Source organism: Lepeophtheirus salmonis, chromosome 14 (assembly GCF_016086655.4).
Source record: "Lepeophtheirus salmonis chromosome 14, UVic_Lsal_1.4, whole genome shotgun sequence".
Classification (NCBI taxonomy): domain Eukaryota; kingdom Metazoa; phylum Arthropoda; class Copepoda; order Siphonostomatoida; family Caligidae; genus Lepeophtheirus; species Lepeophtheirus salmonis.
In genome coordinates, this window is record NC_052144.2 from 43,440,764 (window position 1) to 43,466,770 (window position 26,007).

General features: G+C 31.7%; 4 protein-coding genes across 5 annotated transcripts; 3 read left to right on the top strand and 1 right to left on the bottom strand.

The window, feature by feature from the left end:
- Positions 1–270: 270 nt before the first annotated feature.
- On the top strand, positions 271–2,258 carry Mfap1 (Microfibril-associated protein 1). The gene is made up of 4 exons (XM_040724615.2): positions 271–729; positions 808–936; positions 1,001–1,709; positions 1,770–2,258. Exons 1-4 carry the CDS (start codon positions 323–325, stop codon positions 2,025–2,027), a joined length of 1,503 nt encoding a protein of 500 aa, XP_040580549.1. The 5' UTR covers positions 271–322; the 3' UTR covers positions 2,028–2,258.
- Positions 2,151–3,734, bottom strand: LOC121128985 (uncharacterized). Its single transcript, XM_040724616.2, has 3 exons — positions 3,589–3,734; positions 3,014–3,494; positions 2,151–2,954 (listed from the first exon to the last, which is right to left on the bottom strand). The coding sequence occupies exons 1-3, from the start codon at positions 3,732–3,734 to the stop codon at positions 2,484–2,486; spliced, it is 1,098 nt and encodes a 365-aa protein (XP_040580550.1). The 3' UTR covers positions 2,151–2,483.
- Positions 3,735–3,878: 144 nt separating this feature from the next.
- LOC121129306 (uncharacterized) lies at positions 3,879–7,106 on the top strand. Of its 2 annotated transcripts, XM_071893340.1 has the most exons (4): positions 4,504–4,805; positions 4,891–5,202; positions 5,295–5,520; positions 5,590–7,106. In XM_071893340.1, exons 2-4 carry the CDS (start codon positions 5,095–5,097, stop codon positions 6,732–6,734), a joined length of 1,479 nt encoding a protein of 492 aa, XP_071749441.1. In that variant the 5' UTR covers positions 4,504–4,805; positions 4,891–5,094; the 3' UTR covers positions 6,735–7,106. The 2 variants fall into 2 exon arrangements, with proteins under 2 accessions (XP_040580948.1, XP_071749441.1); XM_040725014.2 differs by having other exon boundaries at positions 3,879–4,805; positions 4,891–5,520.
- Positions 7,107–21,626: 14,520 nt separating this feature from the next.
- LOC121129267 (uncharacterized) lies at positions 21,627–25,285 on the top strand. The gene is given in 9 exon segments (XM_040724974.2): positions 21,627–21,893; positions 21,964–22,071; positions 22,368–22,475; positions 22,543–22,890; positions 23,368–23,440; positions 23,499–23,957; positions 24,358–24,529; positions 24,532–24,905; positions 24,979–25,285. Coding segments are annotated over 9 exon segments (1,833 nt in total). The 5' UTR covers positions 21,627–21,851; the 3' UTR covers positions 25,128–25,285.
- Positions 25,286–26,007: the final 722 nt, after the last annotated feature.

The following is a 26,007-nucleotide window of genomic DNA, read 5'->3' on the forward strand; positions in this document are numbered from 1 at the left end:
GTTTAATACTGATTAGTCAAGTAACACATTAGATTTATTGGTATTAAGACGAATTTTATATGGATATTATCCATTTTTATTCAATTCCGTGAATACCTTAAAAATATTTTTTGTAGGACAAATTGTAAAATATCAAATAGTTAGCTAGAGAGCGCTCTCTCTCAGCCTTTGATACCAATTAGTGATACTGCTGTGTGCGTGAAATGCAAAAGGAGACTGGACTGAGCGAACCGAGTTCGTTCTGAATGCTCACATCACGAACTTTGTTTTCCTTTTGCCTTCTTTCTTTATTTTGATAGAAATAACAAAAGTTAGAGCTGAGATGGGTGACGGAGATCGTTTTGACAATCGTTATTTTCCGGACTCGGATCCCTTCGGGGTCCGTTCAACTGCAGGCGCAATTCCAGTCATTAATCAAAAGGGTCAAGTGTCTATGCAAAAAGTGAAGGTTCGGCGATATGTATCAGGTAAACGTCCGGATTTTGCACATGCGTCCACATCCGAGTCTGAAAGTGGTGATGAAGATGAAGAGACGCAATATAAGAAGGATCCTCGTCGTAGACATGATGGGCATGCTCATGATGAGAATGAAGACGAAGAGGAGGAAGAAGAATTGATGAGCTCAACCTTCAGATTGAGAAGGGAAGAGGAGAACGAGGGAAAAACGGGAGAAGAGGATCTGGATATGAATGATCCTCGAATCAGACGACTTTTAGCTGCAAGAAATAGGTTAGAGCTGCAATTGTGTATCACATAGCTCATGCATAATGTTATTATAGTAGTATGTATTCTTGTTTCCCGAAATAGATGTGATCCAGAAAAGGATGAAGAATCAGATGAGGAGGACCGTATATCCAGACATCGCCGTATACATGAGCCAGAAGTACTATCAGACGATAATGCAGAAAAACAGACGGGGGATAGAGAAAATGAAAGGTTCAAAATTTGATGGATTTGCATAGTTATACCCCATAATACTTATTCTTCTTCATTTTTCTAGCGATGATTCCTCCAGTGATGATGATGATGATGATGACAACGATGACTTGGACGAAGAAGGTATATCCCGTCGGCGAGAACTTATGCGCCAAAGAGCTTTAATGAAAGCCCAAATCGGCGAAAAAGAGGAAATCATGGACATCGAGGAAGAGAAATCTGGAGAAGAAGACAAAGAAGATTCTTCCTCTTCTGAAGAAGAAACAACAGACTCTGAAGATTCTGATGGAGAGGGTGCTAAGTTGAAGCCAATATTTGTTCGGAAAAGGGATCGTCTCACGGTTCAAGAGAGAGAACGAGAAGCAATCAAGCAAAGACAGGCTGAGAAAGAAGCTGCGCAGTTAGCTGAGCAACGTCGAAGACAAACTGTTAAAATGGTTGAAGAGGACGTTCGTAAACAAATGATGGCACGTAAAGCTACAGACAATGATCCTGCTGGTCTAAATGAAGTCAACACGGATGATGAAAATGAGGAGATTGAGTATGAGGCATGGAAGCTTCGAGAGTTAAAGCGTATCAAGAGGGATAGGGAAGATAATGAGTCCATGGAAAAAGATAAGGAAGATATTGAGCGGTTCAGAAACATGACTGAAGCTGAGCGTAGACTAGAGCTCAAAAATAATCCCAAGGTTGTCACAAATAAGAGTGTCAAGGGGAAATACAAGTTCATGCAAAAGTATTACCACAGAGGAGTTTTCTTCATGCACGAGGAGGTAATCAAATCTTTATAATATTTAAAAAAAAAAAAACCTTATTTATTCATGTCATTTCAGAATAATTTGTTGAAGAGAGATTACTCTAGCGCAACTCTCGAGGATAAATTCGACAAGACAGTTCTACCCAAAGTCATGCAAGTTAAGAATTTTGGACGATCTGGAAGAACCAAATACACACATCTAGTTGATCAAGATACTACCTCCTTCGATGCTCCTTGGTCTCAAGAAACAGCGCAGAGTATCAAGTTCCAACTTACACATGCCGGCGGAATGAAACAGCAGTTTCATAAACCATCGATAAAGAAGAAGAGTTAATTTCAGAGACCCTTATCACATATTTGATTTATGAAATATTTAGAATCTTTTTGTTACGCGTTATATTGCATAAAAGTAATCAATTACTTAATGATACATCCCATAAAGCAATAAGACGGAAGCCATGTTGTTTTCCCAACTATTGGAATTATTTTATTGAAATTGCCTAACCATAACGTATCAATTTTCAAAATTATAAAACAACATGATTAAAATATAAATACATTTTCATATGGGCCTCTCTATTTGTAAAAAAAAAAAAATCCGAATACAAAACATGACAATTAGTAATCTGATGAAAAAATTTAAGTTTTAAATTTCTAGAGTCATGTACACACTATTTAAGACACTTTGGTATATAAATTATATATTGCCTTAATATTTCCCAGTATAAAAGGAACTTAATCATCACAAATGGAGAGAATTAAGTATTATAGGAAAGGGGTCCATTTATATTTAATTATTAATCAAATCTTCAAGCTGTCTTAAAACATCTGAAGACTCCGAAATGGCCTCATTGATGGTTTCCATCTCCTTTGCAACATTCTCAAATATTTTTTTCCTATCTCTTTTTTTAGGACTTTCCTTTGTTTCATCCATGGAAGAGCCCTTTCTTTTCCTTCTTGGAGCAGTCTTCAAATCACGAAGGGCACGAGCAGCTAAACAGAAACCGGTTTCCCTTGGACTAGGCCTATCACAACCACCATCACTTTTTTCTCCTTCAGAAGGAGTCTCGCTCACTTCTTTTGCACATTCTGAATGGTAATTGTCATCTGACTCAGAAGAAGATCTCCTTCTCTTGTGTTTTTTCAATTTCTTTGTTTTTTTCTTTTTCTTCTTTGCTTCCTTTTTCACTTTTTGTACGAGAGACTTTACAATAAAATTCGAACTTTCATTCTCCGAGAAAACATCCTGATGTTCCTCCTCCTATTGATAAGGAACAATAATTAAAAAAAACACAATTGAATTAGTATTATATTATTTACCTCAGTCTCAGGGCTTTTCCCAATGCGTTTTCTTAAATCAAGACTCTGGATTGCCTTTTCTCTCAGCACCTGTTCATCACTTCCCACAAGATGATCCTCTTTCCGCACACCTAATCTATCTTTAACACAGCTTTTCTTGGAGCCAAGTCGATGTTTAACGGGTAATTTTGAAGTTGCAGGAAGAACAATTCGTTCAGAGGACTCACGTTGCTGAGCCAGAATTGAGCCCAATTCATTGAGTTTATTTTTATTCACAATGATTTTAGAGGATTGGGGTACAGGAGGTATGATGATGGGTGGCGGTTCTGCTATCGCTACTATTACTGGTGGTTGTTGAGAATCCAGGTGAGGGACTGGGGCTTGAAGTCCTCTATGTTGAAATTGACAAAGTGTTTTGCGACATCCTCCAGGACGAGATTCCCAGAAGCAGGGAGTACTCTGGGGCGTACTCGAATGCGTTTTTTCTCCTAATTCTGCGTGTCTAAAGAAGTCATTTAAAATAGATAGATCAATCATAATAAAACAAAGAATGCTCCTATTAACTGGATTATTGGAATCCATTACGTTATACATACCTGTAGGGACAAGGAACTCTTGAGCAATGACCTTTAAGCCAAAAAGCGCAGACTACATCAGAATTTAGAGCTGTTGGCTCGTGACGAAATTGACACGTCGATCCTTTAGTACAGTCAGAATTATAGAAGAAGTAGCAATCCTCCATGATGAGAATGAAATTCGGATTCAGCCGGAAAAATGATGTGTGTAGCCTCCAACGAAACTTTCAACACTCCAAATCAAGGGGAAAAGCTGTAAGTATAAAAGTTAAAACAGACACGAAATGAAAAAAAAAAAAAAAAAGAAGAGAGAAACAAAATAATAATAATAAATGTTTGTTTTGAATTCCCATCATGAAAATGTATATAATATACGGAGTGGAACAAGGCATAGTCACTCAACCTCATGTAGGGGAAGTGTATTTTGTATGTTTAAAAATCCTTTGGAAAACCTAATTGACTTTATATAATATTAATCCCTTTGTATAATTCCTCATCAGATCAGAGAATCTATCTGAAGACACGTCCTATTACTAGCATATCTTCTTCTAGCAAGACGCCATTTTTGAACTGATTTTGGATTAAAGAAAACTTGCATGGAGTTAGTGAATCAATTTGGGATTGCTACATATATATCTTATTAGACATTAAAAAATGAAACGCATTCTGATATATTTTCATTAAATACTAATACATTCTCTGGATCTATTTCTATTAGATTTCATTTGATCATTAATTGCATAATCCTAAAAATTGGCAAGAACCCCTGACACTAGATGTCGCATCCCTCTCTCTTAACTTTTATTATGTATCATGAATCACAATGTTATGAATATTATTAAAAGAGTGTCTTATTGTAACCTGATATAAAGTACATGAAATAATCTTCTATTCGCCCCCCCCTCCTTAATTTACTTATTAATTTAATTAATTAAGAATCTAGGTCTGGAGAAGAGTACTTTAGTTAGACTCTGTAATAATTAAATAATAGAATAGATGTCGCTGTTGAAGCTAAATAAATGTAAACATTAACGGCAATAGCAGTAAACACTGAAGTAAATGTGATGTGATGTTTCGAGGGTCATATCTCGATTTTGCTCCGGAATGGGATACTATTCGAAGACCTTTCCTTCCATGGGGCAAGTTTGTCAAACAAATATCGTTGGAGGAGTGTAGTAAGCTTCGTGAATATCGGACTTGGGAAATGTTGGTTGGAAAATACAAAAAGAGTATTAAAAGTAAGACGAATCCAAATGAAAGGATTATCATTCATTCATTTATATATATTATCTAGTTACTGATTACTTATTTATTACTACTTAGATCACATTATCAGAAATATAATGTTGGAGATGGACAAGAATTATGCTCTTAAGAGTGTGGACGCGTTGGTGGATTTACTGGATGAAAATCCCTTGGGGCCGATTGGATCTTTAACCAAATCTCTACTCTGTTTAAAAGGCTCAAAAACTTTGATGAAATGTAACGGGTCTCTCCTGTCCACAAACACCGTTTCTAGAGACACTAATGGAATCTTTAAAAGAAATGTTTTGCCACAAGATGAAGAGATTTTCCGTGCATCAGAGGATATATCTGGGATTGACGTTTTCTCAGAGCATTCCTTTCTTGCAACTCGTAAGAAATGTTATATCTATAATATGGAAAAGAGAGTGACCGTCTGCTCTCCTTTTAACGTCTCTAAAATACATGATTTTGTGTCTCTTAAGGATGGCTTGAAAAGTGCAATGTCCATTCAAGGAGGAGAAGTCGTTATATACGATGGAACCAAAGAAATATCTTCCACTCAGGTTATGCCAGAAGGAACCAATACGAAATGGAGTTGTTGTAGGCTTTACGGAGATGTTGTCATGTGTAACGACCGAAAAACCCTGCATTTTCTTGTTCCATCACAGCCTCGTGTTATTCATGTGGACGAACAAGCCTTACCCCGTGGTATGATTTCTGCTAACTTATATATTAATTCACTGAAATTAAAGTGTTGTTTTATTCTTCTCTTTGTAGACTTCATTTGTGATGTAATTATCTCGCCTGATGAAAAGGATTTCTCTCTTGTCACTCAAAAGGCCTTGCTCATGTATGATATACGAAATCTCAAGTCTTGTATCTGGTCTCGAAATCATGGGATGGAGCATCTTCCTGCGTCTGGAGGAGATGTAATTGAAGTAAATGGAACAAATTATTATACTTCTTATAATCGGTATGGCGAGATCCTAGTATGGGCTACGGAGTCGCAGCGTCTTAAAGGACTACCCAGACGTTTATCTCCTATTGAGGACGTTCTCAATCTAACAATATTTGACACTGATGACCAATACAATAGATTTGCTTGTCCTTGGACTGGAATAAGGCTAATGAGTCCGGGTCGAAAGAATAAAATTTTGTATATCGTATCCATGACTGCTCTAGGAGATTTATATTGTATGGAAGTAAAGCGGAGTAAAAGTGACGAGGAGAGTTACGACTGGCTTTTAGAGTCTTCAGAGGGTTACAAAGCCGAAGAAATGGAGCTCTTAAATAATTATGAAGTTGAATGTTTGAAAAGTGTTCATATTAAGAAAAGCACGGCCTTCCACATTTGTGTCAAACCTGATCAATATATTGGTTCAGATCCCATGTCAATCCTTCCTCAAGTTCCTGAAATTCCTATTAAGCGACCTCGTGCTAGTCGTGTGAGACCTGCTTTTAAGAATTTAAAAGAGTTTAAACCCTTACAGTTGGAGAACTGTCTTGATGAAGAAGGGAAAAGAGTTACAAAGATACTTAACCGTGAACAACTTTATATGGATCTCCCATCCGATGTAGAGTCATGTGCATCCTTCATGTCTGAGTCTTTCAGATCCAAAGCATTCAGCTCTGGGTCAAGTGCTAGTTTGGATAAAATGAAGAAACTCGATCGAAGTATTCCTTCGGATACAGACTACATGCTTGGACAGTTCTTCAATGATTTAGACTCCATTATCGCTCCATCCTCGCAAACAGATGAGGGAACATCAACAGTACTTCCTGAATTATTCAATGAGCAAGAATATCTCCCACTTACTGTTGGCTCTCAATTCGATCTCTCAGAGCCTACACTCATTTCAACTCAACAATTGACGAGTAGTCAAAAAACCAAAAGAAAAAGGAGTAAAGTCATGGGATTCTAATGTGTGTTTTTTACTCAACACGATTTCTGTATATAGCTATTGACGTGAATTTACTTTGAACCAAAAAGGAGCTTATATTTATTTTAGTAACTTTTTACATTTTGTACAATACCTCATGATCTCAAATTATATTTAAATATATATATATGTTTAGAATTTGTATTTAAAAGTTATATTTTTGTAGAATACTTATTGACCTAGCTAATGCTTTTATATAATAAATAGAAAAATATATATACAATTGTACCAATGTATGTAAGGATATATCAAGGATTAGAATATAAATATATTTCCAAAAATAGATATTAATGATGTAATACTCTTGATGATACTCAAATAAAAAAATAAACCCACTAATTCAATCTATAAAAAGATTACAATTCGTTCTATATATTATTTCTCTACGTAGGTACATTGCTCAAAGATATATACATATATATTTAATTTAAATCTATTTTTATGATTTCATAATTCGCCAGATTAATCTTCCTGTCTCATAAAGAAAAACCGTAGGAGATGTAACGAAGTTTTTTATTATTATTATTGATGTTTTGTGTAAAGGCGTCTTTGCCATTTTTATTATTATCCCATGGCGACATTACTATATTTTTATGAGGAGTAAGAAATCATTATTATAACTTATATTAAAAAACTATTTATTATATATTAAATAAAAATCCATCATTATACAAATAATATAAAATAGATAAATGTTATTGTAACTATATACAAGAAATGTGGACGCACCGAAATTTTAAAGTGAGTCCGACTTGAAATTCAAGATCAAATCCCGAGTTGAACGGAAATTTCAAATGTTTAGAGCCATTCGTTGTGGCAAGCGTTAAAGTATTCTTACAGGGATTCTAAATGATCAAATAATAATAAAAAAAACATTATTGAGAAAATGACAGATATTTCAGTTAAACATTATTTTTTAAATTTATATGCAAACAAATCTCCAGACAAATTTCTGTAAACTTTATTTAATTTACAAATCCAATATTCCATCGTATTCTTGCATTTTTTTTGCACACACAAACTGTATTATCTGTATATATGTATATAATAGAGTAGAGTTTGTGTGTGGCTCTTTTAGGGGTGCCCACACCGTTGAGCCTAGGAGACGGGGGGTGCTGCTCATATAAGGGGGCCTTATTCTATACCCATAAAGCAAACATTATTTTTGGAGCTCAAGGAGACTGGATATGAGGTTAAGTTATAAATCAAAAAATCACTGGCGTCTCAAAAAACAACTATACGTTTTCTAAATTTAGTCAAATCAAAAAAGTTATGGGCAAAAAAAGAATTTTGGATAAAATAGCAGTTTCTTTAATCCAATTTCAATAGAAAATTGCAATCGTAGTTTCGATAAAGTTTGTAAAAATTTGTCTGGAGATTTGTTTCATTATAAATTTAACTGAAATATCTGTCATTTTTTAAATAATTTTTCATTTTGTTTCATTTTTTCTCTTTTTTTCGGCAAACGTTAATTTTCAATTTTTAACGAGAAATACCACAAAACAATGCCTTTTGAATATAAAATTATAAACCCAAACATTTAATCAGATATTTTCAATTGTCAGAAGATTTTATGATATAATTTTAGTAATATTTGCAAAGATGAACCAGTTATGGAGCCTAACTTTTTTCGACGTCATTATTCTCCATAATTTTTTTGTGTACTTCTTTACAATGCGAATAAATGTTATTAACTATTTTTTTTTTTCATAAATTAATACAAAACAGTTTTTCACAATTTTATTTGGGAATTTCTATTTGGCAATTTTTTGACCAAAATAAAAGATGAACTTGTCATCTAGACAAAAATTTTAATACATATTTGTTGGTATGTTATTTGAAGTTTATAACACAATTCTTTTTTTAAATACAGGCGCTATCTTATAATGCATGTAAGAATACTCAAACGCTCGCCTGCACCGAAGGGGTTTAAACATTAAGAAGAAATATTATTGACCATTGTCGATGTGATTTCCCACTCGCTCCTTGGCTTGAGCAACGTTTGGTATATATATATATAAGAAGATAATAAGTCCCATATCCACTGTATTTTTTTTCTGTCCCGTTTTTTTTTTGGAATTGGTAATCTGAAGATTGAATTTTCTTTTCCTTAGCAATTGTCATTATTATTTAATTCCTGAGTAGTGAACATCTTTTCTTAAATAGATTCAATTATATTCAAAACCTGATTGAAAATTCGTGTATCCTGATGAGGATTTGTTGCAGAGTTGTAATGTAAGTCCTTGGGACTCAGAGTAGAATTGGGGATCGACATTGGAGTAATTCTAGCAAATGTTTATATCCTTTTCTTCTTCTTCTTCTTCACTTGTCAAAGCTGATCTAATGAAACGTCTTGAGCATTACTTTTTTCTCCTCCAAAACTTTCTTCAAATTGTCTGAGTTACCATCTTGTTTTTCGGTTTCTTTTTTTTTAACATGCCCATTCTACACTGGATTTGTATCTCTACCACCCAATTACCATATCTAACCACGGCCTTGATTTTTCTCTGCTGGTTGACTAGCTTGAGCGAGATGACATTTTATTTATTTATCTTGAAATTTTTAAATACTTTTTACAAAAGCCCAAAATTTGTAATGAATACTTACTTTTTAAGAAAAGTCATTTTTTTAAAAATACCCGTTCTCTTCTTTTCCTTCCCCCCCCTTTCCTTAAATAGGAAAGGTTGGGAGAGATAAATGATTGGATGGTTAGTATCGTCATAAATAAGAATGGGAACGATTTGAAGTCCCATATTAAAGACCAATACTACTCTACAATAGGGAATATTGTTTATGTATATATATATAGGTATTGAGAAACAAAAATTAAAAACTGAATGATTTTTTTTTTGTTCTTGTTATTATTTTATTGTTCAGAAAAAAAAACAAAAAAAAAAAATAACTCTCTTTGTTTGAACTCGGATGACCCTTTTTAATGTACATACATATTATATATCTAATGGATTACGAATGAAACTAATCCATCTCTCATTTACTATATATAGACGGTCCATTTTTTTAATCATCATCACGTGGGTGTAGTGTTATAAAACTACTCAGTCCTAGGATTCGTCTTTTATGGTGACTATCCTATGTACTATGTTGTCAGCTGTTGATTCTTCTTCTCCCTTGATACGTCATGGGGGTATTTCATAATTTATTCTTTTTGATAAATAAACAAAGCAATGATTTATTCTATACATATGCTCCGTTTCCGAGAGGACAGAAATATAATTTCTTCTTGATTCCTCGTCGTTTATAATATAATATATATTGGCCATTTTATTATACCTATGAATACCTTTTGGCTATTTCTTCATAGAAATAATATAATAACTACTCTTTTAATCAAATAAGAACTAAGCAATATTATAACACAGTGTCGAATAAAATACTAAATAGATTTTAAAAATATACAATTCATTATAAAAATAGTGAAGAAATAATATGAGAGTGACTAAGATATAAATGACAGTTGGTATGATTGATTGATTTGGCTAGAACTTATAATTATACGTTCCAGCTATTATTTTCTTTGTTATTATATTATTCAAAACTAGCTATGTGTGAAGAATGGCTATAAAGATAAGTAGGAATGAAGGACCGAGGTATCGGTTCTTAGGACTGTTGAATAGTAAAGAAAAATCCCTTAGGCAATCAGTCTTACGAGTCATCCAACATACCGTAGCGGGGATGTACATTGAGTGGTGGTTATTTTCAAATATTTCTTTCAGTTGTAGTATTTATGAGCATATTATTCTCGTGTTATCTATCCACAGTCATTCCAATCAGCGAAACCAAAACCTTGATTTTTTTAAGTAGAGACAAAAAACTTTTTCGTAATGCTCTTGAGATACTTTTTTTTTTTTTGAAAGAGCCTAAGACCCTAACATGGCAGTACTCGTAAATAAAAGATAGTTACATCTATCTAGTATCTGTTGAGAGTTACTCAGCAAACTTTCAGCCATATTGGACCCAGAGTTGTGAGGTCCTAAGAGTCGGTTGAGTTTTTGCGAAAATGGATAAAATCGAGGTTCGAGCACTCATTAAATATATATATATATTTCAAAGAATAGAAAACATATAAAGACTTTTTGTCTGTAAATTGGACGCGTCTAAGTATATCCAACTCGGAGTAGATGTGTGTAGAGTTTCAAGGAGACTATCTTGAAAAATAAAAAGATCAGAAAAAATGTCTTGTATATTTGAAAAGTCGGAAACTTTTCAGACCGCCCTATTAAATGCAAAAAAGAGTCCATTTTCGAACAAAACTCCAATTTTTTAAAATTATATTCGACGATAATGCTCCATCCTTTGATAGAAATAGCAGGACACTCTCTTATAACGAACATTTTATCTTTTAATTGCTAATAAAAAACATATACTATTGACGAGAGATCTTCGTTGATGGATTGAAAGACATCTTCTCCACCCCTCTACATAAAGCGGAACCGCCCACCCACCCAAATTGACCCACAAAAATATGTATACATACATAAATTATGGTCAAAATCTTTACGGACACTCTGATATCAGATCCTCATCGTTTTCCATTCTAGGAGACCTGCACTGATATTATTATTTATTGTTTATTTATTTACAAAACAAAATATTTTCCCGAATAATAATATTTTTTATTGTTTATATTTATAATATGCATACACAGTTTATAATATGAATAATAATAAGATATTTTATATACATATTTCTTATTTTTCTTCAAACAGAAGATAGTTATCTTATGGATGTTTCTTTCTTTCTATCTATCTATCTTTACCTGCATATCTTCCAAGTATTAACCTCACTAACATAATATTGTATTGTACATAGTTTCTGGCGATATTTGCTTTTTTCTAGAATTTTGTTCGTCATTCCGGCAAATTATGCAGCAGTGCAAAAAATTGAATGTTTTTCCTAAAATATTTATTCATTTGTGAAAAAATGCGGATATTTTGTAATTTTTTTGTTTAATTACTTTTTCTGTGAATAAATGAGGATTTTTTAAATTATTTTCTAAAACATTTAATATTTGAAATTGTTTTCTAAAACATTTAATATTTGAAATTGTTTTCTAAAACATTTAATATTTGAAATTGTTTTCTAAAGAATTTAATATTTGAAATTGTTTTCTAAAGAATTTAATATTTGAAGTTATTTTCCAAAAAATTTAATTGTCTGTTAATGAATTTTTGAAATTTTTTGTCAAAATATTTAATATTTCCACTTTTTTTCCAAAAAAGAATAATTTTTCAAAAAAATTTCCAAAAAGTTAAATTTTCTATGAATAGCAATGGATTTTGGAATTATTTGTTGCATTTTTTTAAAAATTTACATTCAAAGAAAGTCTATAAACCCAGCAAAAAAAATATATGTTATTCTGCAGACGTATCTGAGTCCAACAATATTATGTATGTACTTAAAAGCAACCTCTCTGTTTCTCTAATTATTATTAATAATCATTAAAACCCACCATATAGGAACATGGATGTTTTTATGTAGATATACATATTACTAAAATAAAATATTATTATTATTGAAAACATCTGCTCAGCTAAGAAAATAAAAAAATGATGATTTTTCTCTCCAATTTCCATGTTTGAATTCTATTCATTTTTATGTTAATAAATATTTCCCCATATATATATATATATATATATGTATATTTCTATAAATAATATTTTGTTTTAATTGGCAGCTATCCAAAAAATTAAAAAACTCGGAGTGAGTGACCTTTTTTAACTCATAATAATAATATAATATACGTTAAGTTGAGAACTTCCTGTTCCTTTTTATACATCCTCCAAATTTTATTTTACAGAATTTCGTATTTTATATATTGCAATTTGCATTTTTGCAATTTCTTCGTCTTTAAATGCATATTTGTATTATAATTACATGGGTTGTTTCAATGACCAACCTATCATTTATGTTTGATCTATTAAAATTACATGGTTATTATGTATTTAAATAAAGTTTCAGACCAAACAAAGGTAGAAGACATTTTTTTATTAATTTTGTTTTATATTTTTCAAGATAGTCTCCTTGAAACTCTACACACATCTTCTCCCTACGATGTGTCCTTCTCTCTGTAGCCCCTTCAAATAGTACTCGGCGTTATTCTCTGAAGAATAATTGTTCAAGGGACACTTTTCGTTTTTGGCTCAATTACTCCGAGTTGGATATACTTTATATGTTTTCTATTCTTTGAATCCATTTAAAGGAAACACTTTCAAAAAAAAAAAATATATTTAATGAGTGCTCGAACCTCGATTTTGTCAATTTTCGCAAAAACACTCACATCAAAAAACTCGGACGACTCTTTGGACCTCACAACTCTGGGTCTAATAGGGCTGAAAGTTTGATGAGTAACTCTCAACAGATGCTAGATAGATGCCACTATCTTTTATTTACGAGTACTGCCGTGTTTGCGTTGAAAACGGAAACTTTTCAGACCACTCTTGTATACCTATATGGCCATAGTAAAAAAATACATCCGTGATTGTTCGTTAAGAGAGAGATAGGTGTTCCTTCACGTCAAATGATGGGTCACTTTGCTGTGTAAGAGTGTCGGAAGAATTTTATTTTTGGGAGAGAGTTTAATTTTTTAGAAGAAACAAAAGTTTTTTTAGGACGGAAAAATTTCAAAAAAAAAAAATTGTTTTATTAACATGGCCATTGAAATTTTTCCTACAAAGAGATATTTTTTAAATTGTAGCAACCAAAAATTAATTCTTCAAAAAAAAAAATTCCAAAAAATTCAATTTTCCGTTAATAGCTATGGGTAATTTAATTTTTTTGTGAACAGCTGTGGATTTTTGATTTTTTTTCCAAAAATTTTAATTTTTCGTAAATAACTATGGATTTTTGATTTTTTTTTCCAAAAAATTAAATTTCTTGTGAATAATTACGGAGTTTTGAATTTATTTTCGAAAAAATTTAACATTTGAAATTCAATTTTTTACATTTTTTTCCAAAAAAATACATATTTTGTATGAACAGCTGTGAGTTTTTAAATTTTTTTTACCAAAAAGTTTAATTTTTTTGGAATAACTATGGATTTTTGATTTTATTTTCCAAAAAATTAAATTTCTTATGAATCATTACGGATTTTTGAATTTTATTTCTAAAACGTTTAACATTTATAGGATAATTTTTGAATTTTTCTTCAAAATTTTTTTCTTTTTTTGTGGACATCTGGGTATTTTTGAATATTTTCCTATAAAATATAATATTCAGGACACTCTGTTTCAATTTAATTCGAGTTGGTGCATACCCAAAAAACAAAAAATACATACCTCTCCAGGATTGTTCGTTATGAGGGGGCACCCTGTTCAATTACCTTAAAGGATGGAGCCTTATCTTTGAATTTTATATATATACTATTAATATCAGGGAAAGAACCATATCTGACCTAATAATTCGTTATGAAAGGGTCCCCTGTTCTTCACCCCCCTAAAAGAATGGAACCCCATGGTCGGATTATTATGTAGTGTAGTAGTAGATCTCCGCTTTTTATTGTTACTATTTGGTAGTATAGAGAAAGAGAGAGAAGCTAGAAAGAGAAACTTTTCTTTTTATATCAAGTTATTTCATTTTATCCACTCACATAACAACACAAATGGATTCTTTTCATTGGCTATAAAATGTTGTTGTTATTATTATTATTATTACGAGAGAATGAGGCAGCTTCTGCTCTTCTCTCTCTCCCTTTTCTCTCTCTTCCTTTCTTGCTCTTTTATATAAATATCATAGAGAAAAACAACTTGATACTCTGATACTACGCCTTCTTATATAAAAAGGAACTACCTTGAATGATTGGGCGACGTGGAAGTAGAAGCAGCCTTCTTTTTGATATAAAAAACCTCTGGCAGTTTTTTTATTCATCTCCAATTCTTCTCATTTGAATCCATATTATTATTAGTAGTATTTTATTAGAACAACATTTTACCAATAAAATATTTAACTTATTGCCTTTTCATTTTCTAACTCCCTCAATAAACGTCCAATTAACAAAAAAATAAAAAAAATATATATATACACAGGAAACGCATCATAAAATGAAAGGAGAATCAAAAAGTCATTATCAGCTATAACAATGGGGAATTAAATGATCATTCAATGACTTTGCTCCAATAAGGAACGATTTAATCAAATATGTGTGGACATAAACTATAGATTTTCATATTTATTTGATTATTATTTTATTAACAGAGACTATTTATTGATATAATCGTATAGATATCATCAAAGGCTACAATGAAGAATAATTAATAATAGTGAAAGTTTGCAGCTGGTTCAAGAAATCCTCGTAATTAGAAACAACATGTTCTTATATAAATAAAATTTGTAAATATAATCGTTTTATAATTCTTTATTTAGAGGCTATTGAAATTCGATCCCTAATTTAGAAGAAGGAAGAGGAAAAAAGGTTCTCTCATTAAAATAAGTAAAAAAACAACACAAAAACCTAGCAATTCAATTAATTCTCTCGTTATAACCTTGAATCTTAAGGTCAATTAGCAATGATTAAAATAACTATTTGTTTAATATGAAGGGGGTCATCAGATGATGGGCTGGAGGAGCTGTAGCCTCCACCCCCCTCCACCACTTCCAAATTAAGGAATTTTTGCTTTTTACTAAAAAATTGAATATTTGAAATTTCTTTTCAAAAAATCTAATTAAATTTCCAAAAAAAATAATTTTCTGTTAATAGCTATGGATTGTTTATATTTATTTTCCTAAATATATAATTTTTCCATTTTTTTTCCAAAATGTATAATTTTTCCATAATTTTTTTCAAAAATTTTTCAATTCAAATATTTTATTTTGTAAAAATTATAATTTTTCAAATTTTTAATTTAAAAATTTAATATTTAAAACTTAAGTTTCAACTTTTTTTTTCGAAAATTTAATATTTAAAACTCAATTTTTGACTTTTTCCGCCTAAAAATTGAATTTAAAAATTTTTATTTCATTAATTTTTTTTTATAATAACTATATATTTTTGATTTTTTTTTGTAAATAGCTGTAGATTTTTAGAATTTTTTTCCCAAAAATGTATTATTTAAATTTTTTTTTGAGAATATCAATGGATTTTTGAATTGTTTTGTAAATATTTGTTGATTTTTGATATTTTTTTTTTTTTATGCTTTCTAAATTTTTTTTTTTTTTTTTGATATTTTTCGGAAAAAAAAATCAAAAAACCAAGCTACCAATCCTCCAAATATAATTCTGAGGACACCCCTAAATATGTGGAGTGAATAGGATCCCTTGGGATTTTAATTGAATTTGTAACTTGTACGGTTTAACCTTGATTGTACGAGTTGGAATCAGAAAATAAGATTAAAGTGTATTCAATACATGACTATAATTTTTGACTCATCTTTGTTGCTGACAAATGTGAAACATTGATTCGTCACTCTCAAATAGTTGGAATAAGGCCATGCGTATCATTTACCAAAAAATAATCTACAAATGCCAAAATGATACTTTTAAGTAATATTCAATATCTTGATTTTGAAAACTTTAATCACCCTTTTATTATAATTTAGTATTGCACAAATTATTTAGAGTATTTTCTGGCACATAACAAGATCCGTAGCTCTTTGACCACTTTCAAATACTTCCTATTAATACATTATTTAGAATTCATTCCTATAACAAACTAATTTCGGACCTTGAGGACATCACACAATTGCATTTCTTCATTTTTAATCAGTTCTAGTACTCACATACCAAAAAAAATGACAGTTTTTGCATCTGGTCATATTAGTCCTTGGACCGAATAAGTAATGACTGACACAACACTAATATTGAGACGAGTCCAAGATCGAACTTTTGTTCACTTCAGTCTTAACTGATTGATTTCTTTTTCTTTTGATCAAAACCAAAATATAGACCACTCACTTTTCCCCTATTCCGTATTAAGATTTATATATCACATTTAACTTTGTATGACGTTATTGTAAGTCTATGGCCAACTGACGTCATACACCATTCATCAAAGGCTTCTGTCAAAAAATAGTTTTTTTGTTTTGGGACCAAATTAGTTGTGTCGGCTAAAAATCATGAGGTTCTCAGACCAGTCAAGGATTTTCATACCAAAACTAGTAAATAGTTACTCATACTGATGAATTAAGGCACTATGGGGCATTCAAATCTTACTTTATAATACTTTGGGGCTTACCCTCAAAAATTATATGTAATTACTGTTATAAATAACTTTATTTCATATATATAAATATTGAGTACAAGTTTCAACTTGTATAATCTCATTGTACAAGTTGAAATTTCTTCGTCTTAAAATGCTTTATTTAATTATAACATTGACCCTTCTAATTACATACTATACGTGATTTAGTGATATAACTCTGAGCATTTGGGCCTTATAACATGCCAAGGAATACTTTTATTTTAGGGATTTGTATTCAAATAGTCAAAATTTACAGCATTAATAAATAAATTATCCATTGAATATTATGCTATGGTATGATCTTCATTCCATGTACTGTAAATCCTTCATTTAAAGCATTGCATCACATTTTTTGCTTGTAATTTGTACAGTTAAACCTACACACATGGTCCATGTAATATTGTATAAAGTATAGAATGCAAAAAAGTAGTTTCAAAGTCCTCTGAGACAATTTCAAAAGTATTGATTGCATCTTATACAACTTATATTGTATGTGCAATTTTTTGCAAATATATACATACATACTACAAAGTAATCATAATCATCTAACTATAAACCGGTTCTCTCTATGATTGTAATATATATAAATAATACAATAGAAATCTTGAGCTACAAATTATTAATGTGAATTGTTCATATCCAATTTATGATTATGATGAAGAATAATTCTTATGTTATTCTCTAAAATAAAGAGACAAAAAATGTGTACATGTATAAAACGTGGATAGTTTTAAAGGGGGGAAACTCTTTTTTTTTTTCTTCCTTTTTATTTATTTTTATTTTCCTTCTCCCGAGTTTATAATCATTTTTTTTCTCTTCTCTGTTTTTTGACAGACTGGAATTGATAAGATTGAGTATTAAATATCCGAAAAAAAAAAAACTGCGGCCAATCTTTTTGACAAAAAAATAAATATGATTTTATAAAAATAATCATATTATTATCATACCCTATGTTCATTGAATACATAATATAAAAACGTCAATTACCGTGTGTCCATTGCATTAAAAGTGATATTTTTTTATAACCATAAATAGAGTTGAGTAACTTTATTGAGCCTTTATGTCAAACGATATATCAAGGGCATGAAAATGAGTTCAAACATCTAATATTTAAATTTTTTGGAAAATAAATTGATTTTCTGTAAATAACTGTAAGATTTATTTTTCAAAATTTGTTTTTTTTTCAAAAAATGAATTTATTTTTCAAAAAAAAAAAAACTGGCGATTTTTGAAATTTATCTCCTATAAAATGTAATATTATAATTTTTTGTAAACAGTTGTAAATTTTTAAAATTGTTTTTAATAGCTCTAGATTTTTGTAATTTTTTGTAATTAGTTGTGAATTTTTGAAATTATTTTACCAAGAATGTATATTTGAAATTTAATTCTTCAAATTTTTTTCCAATAAATTTTGATTTTTTGAATTTTTTTTTCAAAAAAATTCCACACTCCTCTTATTATTATTAGTATTATTTTGTATGTAATCACATTATTATCATACCCTATGTTCATTCAATACATAATATAAAAACGTCAATTACCGTGTGTCCATTCTTATAAAAGATGGTTTTTGTATACCATAAATAGAGTTGAGTGACTTTATTGCTCCTTTATGTTAGACGATATTATTATCGTTTTTCATTATTATTATTATTTTGTGTAACTCTTTCCAAATAGTAACTATAAATTACAATTCCAAAAAAAAAAAAAAAAAATATTATTATAATAACTTGTGTCTAAAAAATCGTGACTAGTGTATATTTTCATATAATAATATATTTCTTCTCTCTTTGTTTATGTATATGTGTCTCTCGAAGGTGAAGGAGGAAGAAAAATTGGAATTTTGTATTACATATTATAATATATCTATGAAGAAGATCATTTAAATATATCGATATGCTTAAATAATATATTCAATCCAAGTCAATTCTATATAAATATAACAATAAAATAAAAAGAACAAAAAAATCTACAAAGGTAAAAAAAAAAATCAACATCCAACCGTGAAAAAGGTTCGACCCCTTCGTGACAAAAGAAGTTTCTCCCTTTCTTATGATATTATATTATGATGTATTTAATATTTAATAGATCATGACTCAAAAGAAGTAATCACGCAACCTTACTCATCTAAGCACATTCCTTCTCAAATAAAAAGCATAGCTATTAAGATAATTGCTCATCAGAAGGGAATGGTAGTAAAATCGAAATGGATTTCATTAGTGTTGAGACTCGGTCCAGCACCGATTTTTTTTTCGGTTCGGTCTTAGTTGATTCTTTTCCGTCTCACTTTGAGGACCGATTTTGATTTGGTCTCACTTAATGCACCAATTTTTTCTTTTTCTAGATCAACTGTCATTCATTTTTTCCAAAAAGATATCAAAAGTACACGATAAGTTCCAGAACAAATACTGTATACATAAAAGAGACGGCGCGGGATCAAAATTAATCCGAGGTATCTCTGTTTAAACTTCGTATTATGTCAAAGTACTTGAAAAAAACTTATGATGTCATGTTATAAGCAATTTATCGCTAAAATCGGTCTAGACCGATTTTTTTTTATTTACCGAACTGGACCGAATTTTTGATTCGGACCGACCTAGCCCGACTTTTTATATGAGACCGATCTTTTTTGTTGGACCGAACTAATTCGGTTCATCAAAAAATATAACTGTCGTAGACCGGTCTAGCATTTCCAGACCGAACCCCAACACTAATATTCATATACATTATATTTAAATGAGAATATGTATTAGTGATAAAGTTGGGCTCATTTATTGTCCAAGAGATAAAACTCTTCCTTTGTTCCACATTACTCATCAAATTGGTAAGTTATGATCTGTTCGTTTCGTGATGTTTAAAAACCAATTTAACGTACAATTAATTACTTATATATTCAATGTGGACATTTGAACAAAAAAATGTGCCACAGAGTACTTATGATGGATGGATAATTTAATGGAGTATTTATTATACATCCGACATCACGTGGGATTTCAATCATTAGTACATGAATCTTGTGGATCATTGCATGGATTCATATGAACAATAGAGAGGTTTGATTTTCAACTTTTTTAGTGGAATTTTTATTAGGCTTAGTGCAGAAATGTTGGCAGTTATGGCGTGGAAATTACCTTTGGGAATTTGCATTGTCCTATGAGTTCATTTTTAGTTTGCACATCTTGATCAAATTATGAAAAAAAGTATAAAACTCTTTACTTTGTGAATCTCGGTACAAAGAATACATTTGTAGATATTTTCCATAAAATAAGTTTGATAGACTTTGTTTTTACCTATAAAAAGTGTTGAAAAAGTTTTATTCTCAAATTGTCCAATGGAATAAAAAAATAAAAAAAATGAGATTTTTTTTTCTACACTTTCAGAAAAGAAAAATCATTTTTTTTGCGTAATATTCTCTCAATTTGGCTCCATAGTGGAACTTTAAAGAAAAAAACTTGATTAATACTGTTTATAGGTTATAGTAATGTCAATCATAGTTAATTAATGCAAAATAATGTGAATCGACGAAATAAAACTTTTATTCCCTTTCAAACTTTGAACGGAATGTGCTACCTAAAGGTGACATCATAGGGCCATAAAATGATGCATAGATCATTGTCTTACAGCTTGACAACTTTTCCAATATAGCAGCTATCGAAATTCGACAAAAATTGAAAAAAAAACCCCGGTCTATTGCACAATCTAATTTTAGATGTTGCAAATTGGGGAAAATATCCCCATTTATGTATAGGATACGTTGACATGAGTCTACATCCAATGATTCCTTAAAATCCAAGGAATCAAACTCAGCTCGGACCGAGTCTTCCCTACCTAGCGTTGCATCACTAATCATATTTTGCATTTTTCTTTTTTTAAAGAAATAAGTTTTTAATTAAATCCACCTCTGGAAAAGAGAAATCCACCTCACATGCTCAAAATACATATATATTTATACACACACACATCCACAATATTATATGCAACCATTGTTTTTAATAGTTATAATTATGACGTCATCAGTGAACGAACTTGATAATTGATATCGGAAGTTGTTAAAACGAAAAAAGACGAAAGGTAAAAAAACTCGTTCTAATATTATGATAATAATAATAATAGTAATTCTTTACCTGCAATTATTATTAGAAATATTAATGTACCCTGCGTTAGAGTTTACTAGAAGTGGGTTCTAGTATTGATGAACACATGGTGGGATTTTATTATTGTTATTACTTTTATACAAAGCATCGTACTGTTATTTGATATAATATAATATTATGAAATTTTTCTCTCTCTCTCTCTCTCGTTTCTTCTTCCCTAATAATATTTCTTACTCTGTCCATGATGAAAAAAGAGAGAGAGAGAGAGAGAAAAAACTGGAGAGAATGAACCAATAAATGCCTTTAGAAAGGGGGAGGGAGCCTCTTTTGCGCAGGCGCAATTAGGTTTTTATATAAGAGCATATCAACTTGATATAAACCTGATATAAAAAAGAAGAGAGAGACAAAAACACACACACACACACACGTAATGTAATGTATTTGATTGCTCCTCCTTTTCTTTGGGGTGTTGAGGGGGAGAACGCATCTAGGAGATGAAGAGAGAGAGAGGAAAAGAAGGCCGAAAGGGAGTGAGCGCCCGGCCTGCTTTTTGATATAATTTATTTATCAAAAGAAGACGTTTTCCCTCAGTTTGATTTTGCTGTAGACGAGTGTGTGGTGTGGTGTGTGTTCATATATCGTGCGGTTCTCTGCCCCGTGCGTTCTCAATTTTTGATATCAATTCAATAGAACTACTTTATTGGAACGTCAGTTCATTATTATCATAGATAGAGTGAATCTTATAGATAGATAGACATATATAAATTAATAGCAACGATCTCCAATAAAAAAAGTAAAGTCATCCATGAGAAAATGGTGACAGAGTCTTCAACTACGACAGATGCTATGGCCATGGTAAGATTTTTTTGAAATGAATATTTCTCATTCATTTTGAGGCAACTTTATTGTGGGATTTTTTTTTTAGGGATTGAAATTAGGGGGTGAGAACTTGGTGACCAAGTCTCTTGATAACATAGTGGGTAACCTATGGCAAGCACGACAGGAATCTTCCGGCTCGAGTATTGGGAATCAGGTATGTGAGAGCGACCAGCGGCGCCGTTAATCCTTTCTTTAATTATCTGTAAACTTCATAATTGGCTCTGATGACGTTGTTGTTGTTGTAGTTGTTGTTTTCCTTATTATTATTATTATTTGTTATATGTATAACAAATAACATTTGGCGAATTCTTTAAAGATTAAAATATCATTAGGAGTTTTTACAGATGTTTTTAATTATCATGGGTCTGATTAAAAATAGAGATTCATAAATCATCCTCTCCACAAAGGACCATCTATCTATATATATATTTTTTTTTATTGCAATTATAGTCACCCCGTAATGGGGACGAAGACATGATGAGTGATCCAGATAATGAAATATCCAGTCCACGAAGGGATTCTTCTCCAGATGAGAACCACGGCACAGTCCGACTAAAAGTAAGGATGCAATGATTATAAATGAATTGCTCAATTTCTGATGATTGTCGTCTTAACATTTTTGCAGGATCAGCGTGACCTTATCAAGGATGACCGCAATGACGCAGCGGCTGCCTTTCTTGCTGGACTACCGCATTTTCCCGGCTTTGAGGCTGCTCTTTCTCGACATTCACGTGACTTCCTTAGTAACCCCAACAGTCTTCTCTCCACGGCAACCTCACGCACACCCCTTCCCCCCTCAGGGGGTACCAATTTTCCATATTCACCCTCTAACAACAATACCAAGGATCGGCTAGGAAGTCCCTCATCGCCCCGTTCAAATGGAAGGAGTGGGGGAGACTCTTCTGAGCGGGGTGGAAGCGGTGGCGGGGATAACTCTTCACAGAATTGGAGCTTTGAGGAACAGTTTAAGCAGGTAAGGGAGGAATTTACTTATATTTTCTTAGAGCATCTTGGTGTAATTAGATATTAAATTCGCATTAAGACTCAAGTTTTTTTTTGTTTTTTTGGCAAAACTCCAAATCAAAGACATTATTTTTTATTGAATAAAAGCAAAGATCATGGGACAAAAAGCAACGATATACATGAATATACCTACATTTTTTTTATATGTGTACCCAGAATCATTATTTTGATTACCTAAATTATCACTTACCTTGATTTTTATTTAGGTAAAGAATTTACTTTTTATATTCTTCTATATAGTTCATTCATCGTCTATTTTTTATTTATTGTTACTGATCTTTATGATTTCTGTCTTTTGTGATGTGTCGTAAATAGTTTCTTCTTTTCCTTTAAATCTCTTAGATCAACTATTTATTAACGAATTATTATTAATAAATACATATTCATATAACAATTCCCATCTATTCCTCTATGTCTCATCAAATAGTTGTACGAAATCGATGATAACCCCAAGCGCAAAGTCTTTTTGGACGAACTCTTTTCCCTTATGCAGAAACGAGGTAGGTAGTAATACAATTATCCATGGACCCTCAACCCCCACACTTTCCTATTTATTAGGCTCACCCATCAACCGACTTCCCATCATGGCCAAACAAGTCCTGGATCTATTTGAACTCTACAACCTAGTCCTTGCCCGAGGAGGCCTCGTGGAAGTCATTAATAAAAAACTCTGGCAAGAGGTCATCAAAGGCCTTGGCCTTCCTAGCTCAATCACTTCTGCTGCATTTACACTCCGTACTCAATACACAAAGTACTTGTATCCTCTGGAATGCATGCAACGCAATCTATCCAATCCAGGTGAGCTTCAAATGGCCATTGAAGGGAATAAGCGTGAGGGGAGACGGAGCTCCTATGGGCCGTATTCAGATGCAGTGGGACACATGGCTGCTGCAGCTGCGGGACTTCATCCACAACAGATCTCTGCCATGTCCCTTGTCAACCAAAGAGTACAAGCACATGTGGGACAACAGCATCCGCATGGCGGTGGAAATGGAGGACCTGGAAATGGATTTCCTTGTAAGTATATATATATATATATTTTTTTTTTTTTTTTTTTGCTTTGCATGTTGAAGGAGCATTCATTTTTCATTTCATTTATTTGCAACCACAAAATTGATTCACATAATAGTATACCATACATATTTTGCAATAGATGGATATATCTATCTGTGTGTGTTTTCCTTTCATACGAAGGAATTGATAGTTAGTCATTATTGTTTAGTATGATAATGAAAACAAATATAAATATGCGCTACACCCTTAAAACAAACAGCCTCGTATGGGAGGACAAATAAACAAACAATAAAACAAATAAATAACCAGGTGGGGACTGGATTTCTAACCTCATATTAAATGTCAAAAACAAAAGGAAAAGAAAGAAGGAAAATCATAACCCCCCTATTTGTTTCCTTTCCAGCCTCAATTAGTCCACCCTCCAACTTCCCAGGGGCTCAAGATCCCATGTCTGCCCTCGAGATGACCCGCTTAGCACTATGGAAAATGTACAATCAATCCGGAGACTTTCAATGTCCTCCATCCCTACCTCAAGACTTTGAAGACAAAAAAGGACCAGCTCTCATCCTGGTCTGAACTTACACCACACCAACAACATCAAACACCATCCCCATCTCCCTTCTCATCCTTCAGAAACCCCAGAAAGGTTGACCAACGGCCATAAAAGACTCTCAGAAGATAGAGAAATCAGTAGTTCCCCCAAGCGAGTACATACAGAAGAGGACAGACCCTCATCCCGTGTCCTTTCCATTCCTGAAGAAGAGGAGGAGGAAGAACTGGTCGAGACACAGCCTCGTCTCACGGCGGAAGATGAGGCCATGTCTGAAGAGAAGAAGAGAGGTGGAAGAGTGAATGTAGAGGAAGAAGAGGAAATCGAGGTGAGAGAGTCACCGAGGAAAGTACAGAGTTTGAATCAACTACCCGGAGCTAACATCAAAATTGCAAGTCGTGGTAAGATTAGAATCCCCCCCCCCTCTTATATCAGCTTATTTATGAAAAACTTGTTTTGTCTCTGTGTGATTAGGCGATGGTAAATCCAAGGATTCCTCTCTGGTAGTGAGTATGGAAATCAATGGGATTTCATATCAGGGTGTACTCTTTGCACAACCTCTTCAAAGCACCAACACCAAATCCTTTACAGAGTCCTCCTCAACGACTTTATCTTCATCCTAGTGTAGAAACATACTTTGTCTTTAAAATTAAATTTCTATCTATCTATTACCTACAATAAATATAATATGAACTTAGTATATATCTCTACAAACACTTCTAACTATATTATTATTATTATTCATATTTTGTAGAATCCCATCCCGAAAAAAAAAAAGAAATGTTTATTTTTTAAAAGATTATTTTTATATTTAAAAACATGGAAAAAAAAAAAATACATACAAAAATGTTTTGTGCCAAATTCTTCGTCTTTTTTTCCAGTCACCACCCAAAATTTAGTTACCTTACTTACTTTTTATTGTACGTACAAGTCATTCATCTCCTTTTCCCCTCAACTTCCAGGAGCCAAAGTTTTTTAGTAGCCCAATGAGTATTAATTGTTCCATATGTACCAATATTTTTATTTTACTTATTATAACTGTTTTTTTTTAAACAATAAAAACAAATGTTATGGGTATTATTTTTGAAACAAAAGAAATTCTTTCATATGCTTACTTGTCAATTTGTGCAGATCGTGTTTGTCTGACTGTCTCTCAGAATTTCCTAAAGCCATCAGCACTTCTACCAGGGGCGTACGCAGGAGGTAGGAGGGAGGGGGTGTACCCGCCCCAAGATTAAAGAATTTTTGCTTTCTAGCAAAAAAATTTAATTATTTGAAATTTTTTCGCATAAAAGTTAATTTTTTGGAAACAGCTGTGAATTTTTTAATTTTTTTTTTTAAAAAAATTTCTCCAAAAAAATAACTGTAAGCAAACAACTGTAGATTTTTGAATTTTTTTTCAAAAATATTTAATATTTGAATTTCAATTTTTAAATTTTTTTACAAAAAATTTAATTTTCTGTAAATAGCTATAAACTTTTCAATATTTTCTTCAAAAATTTA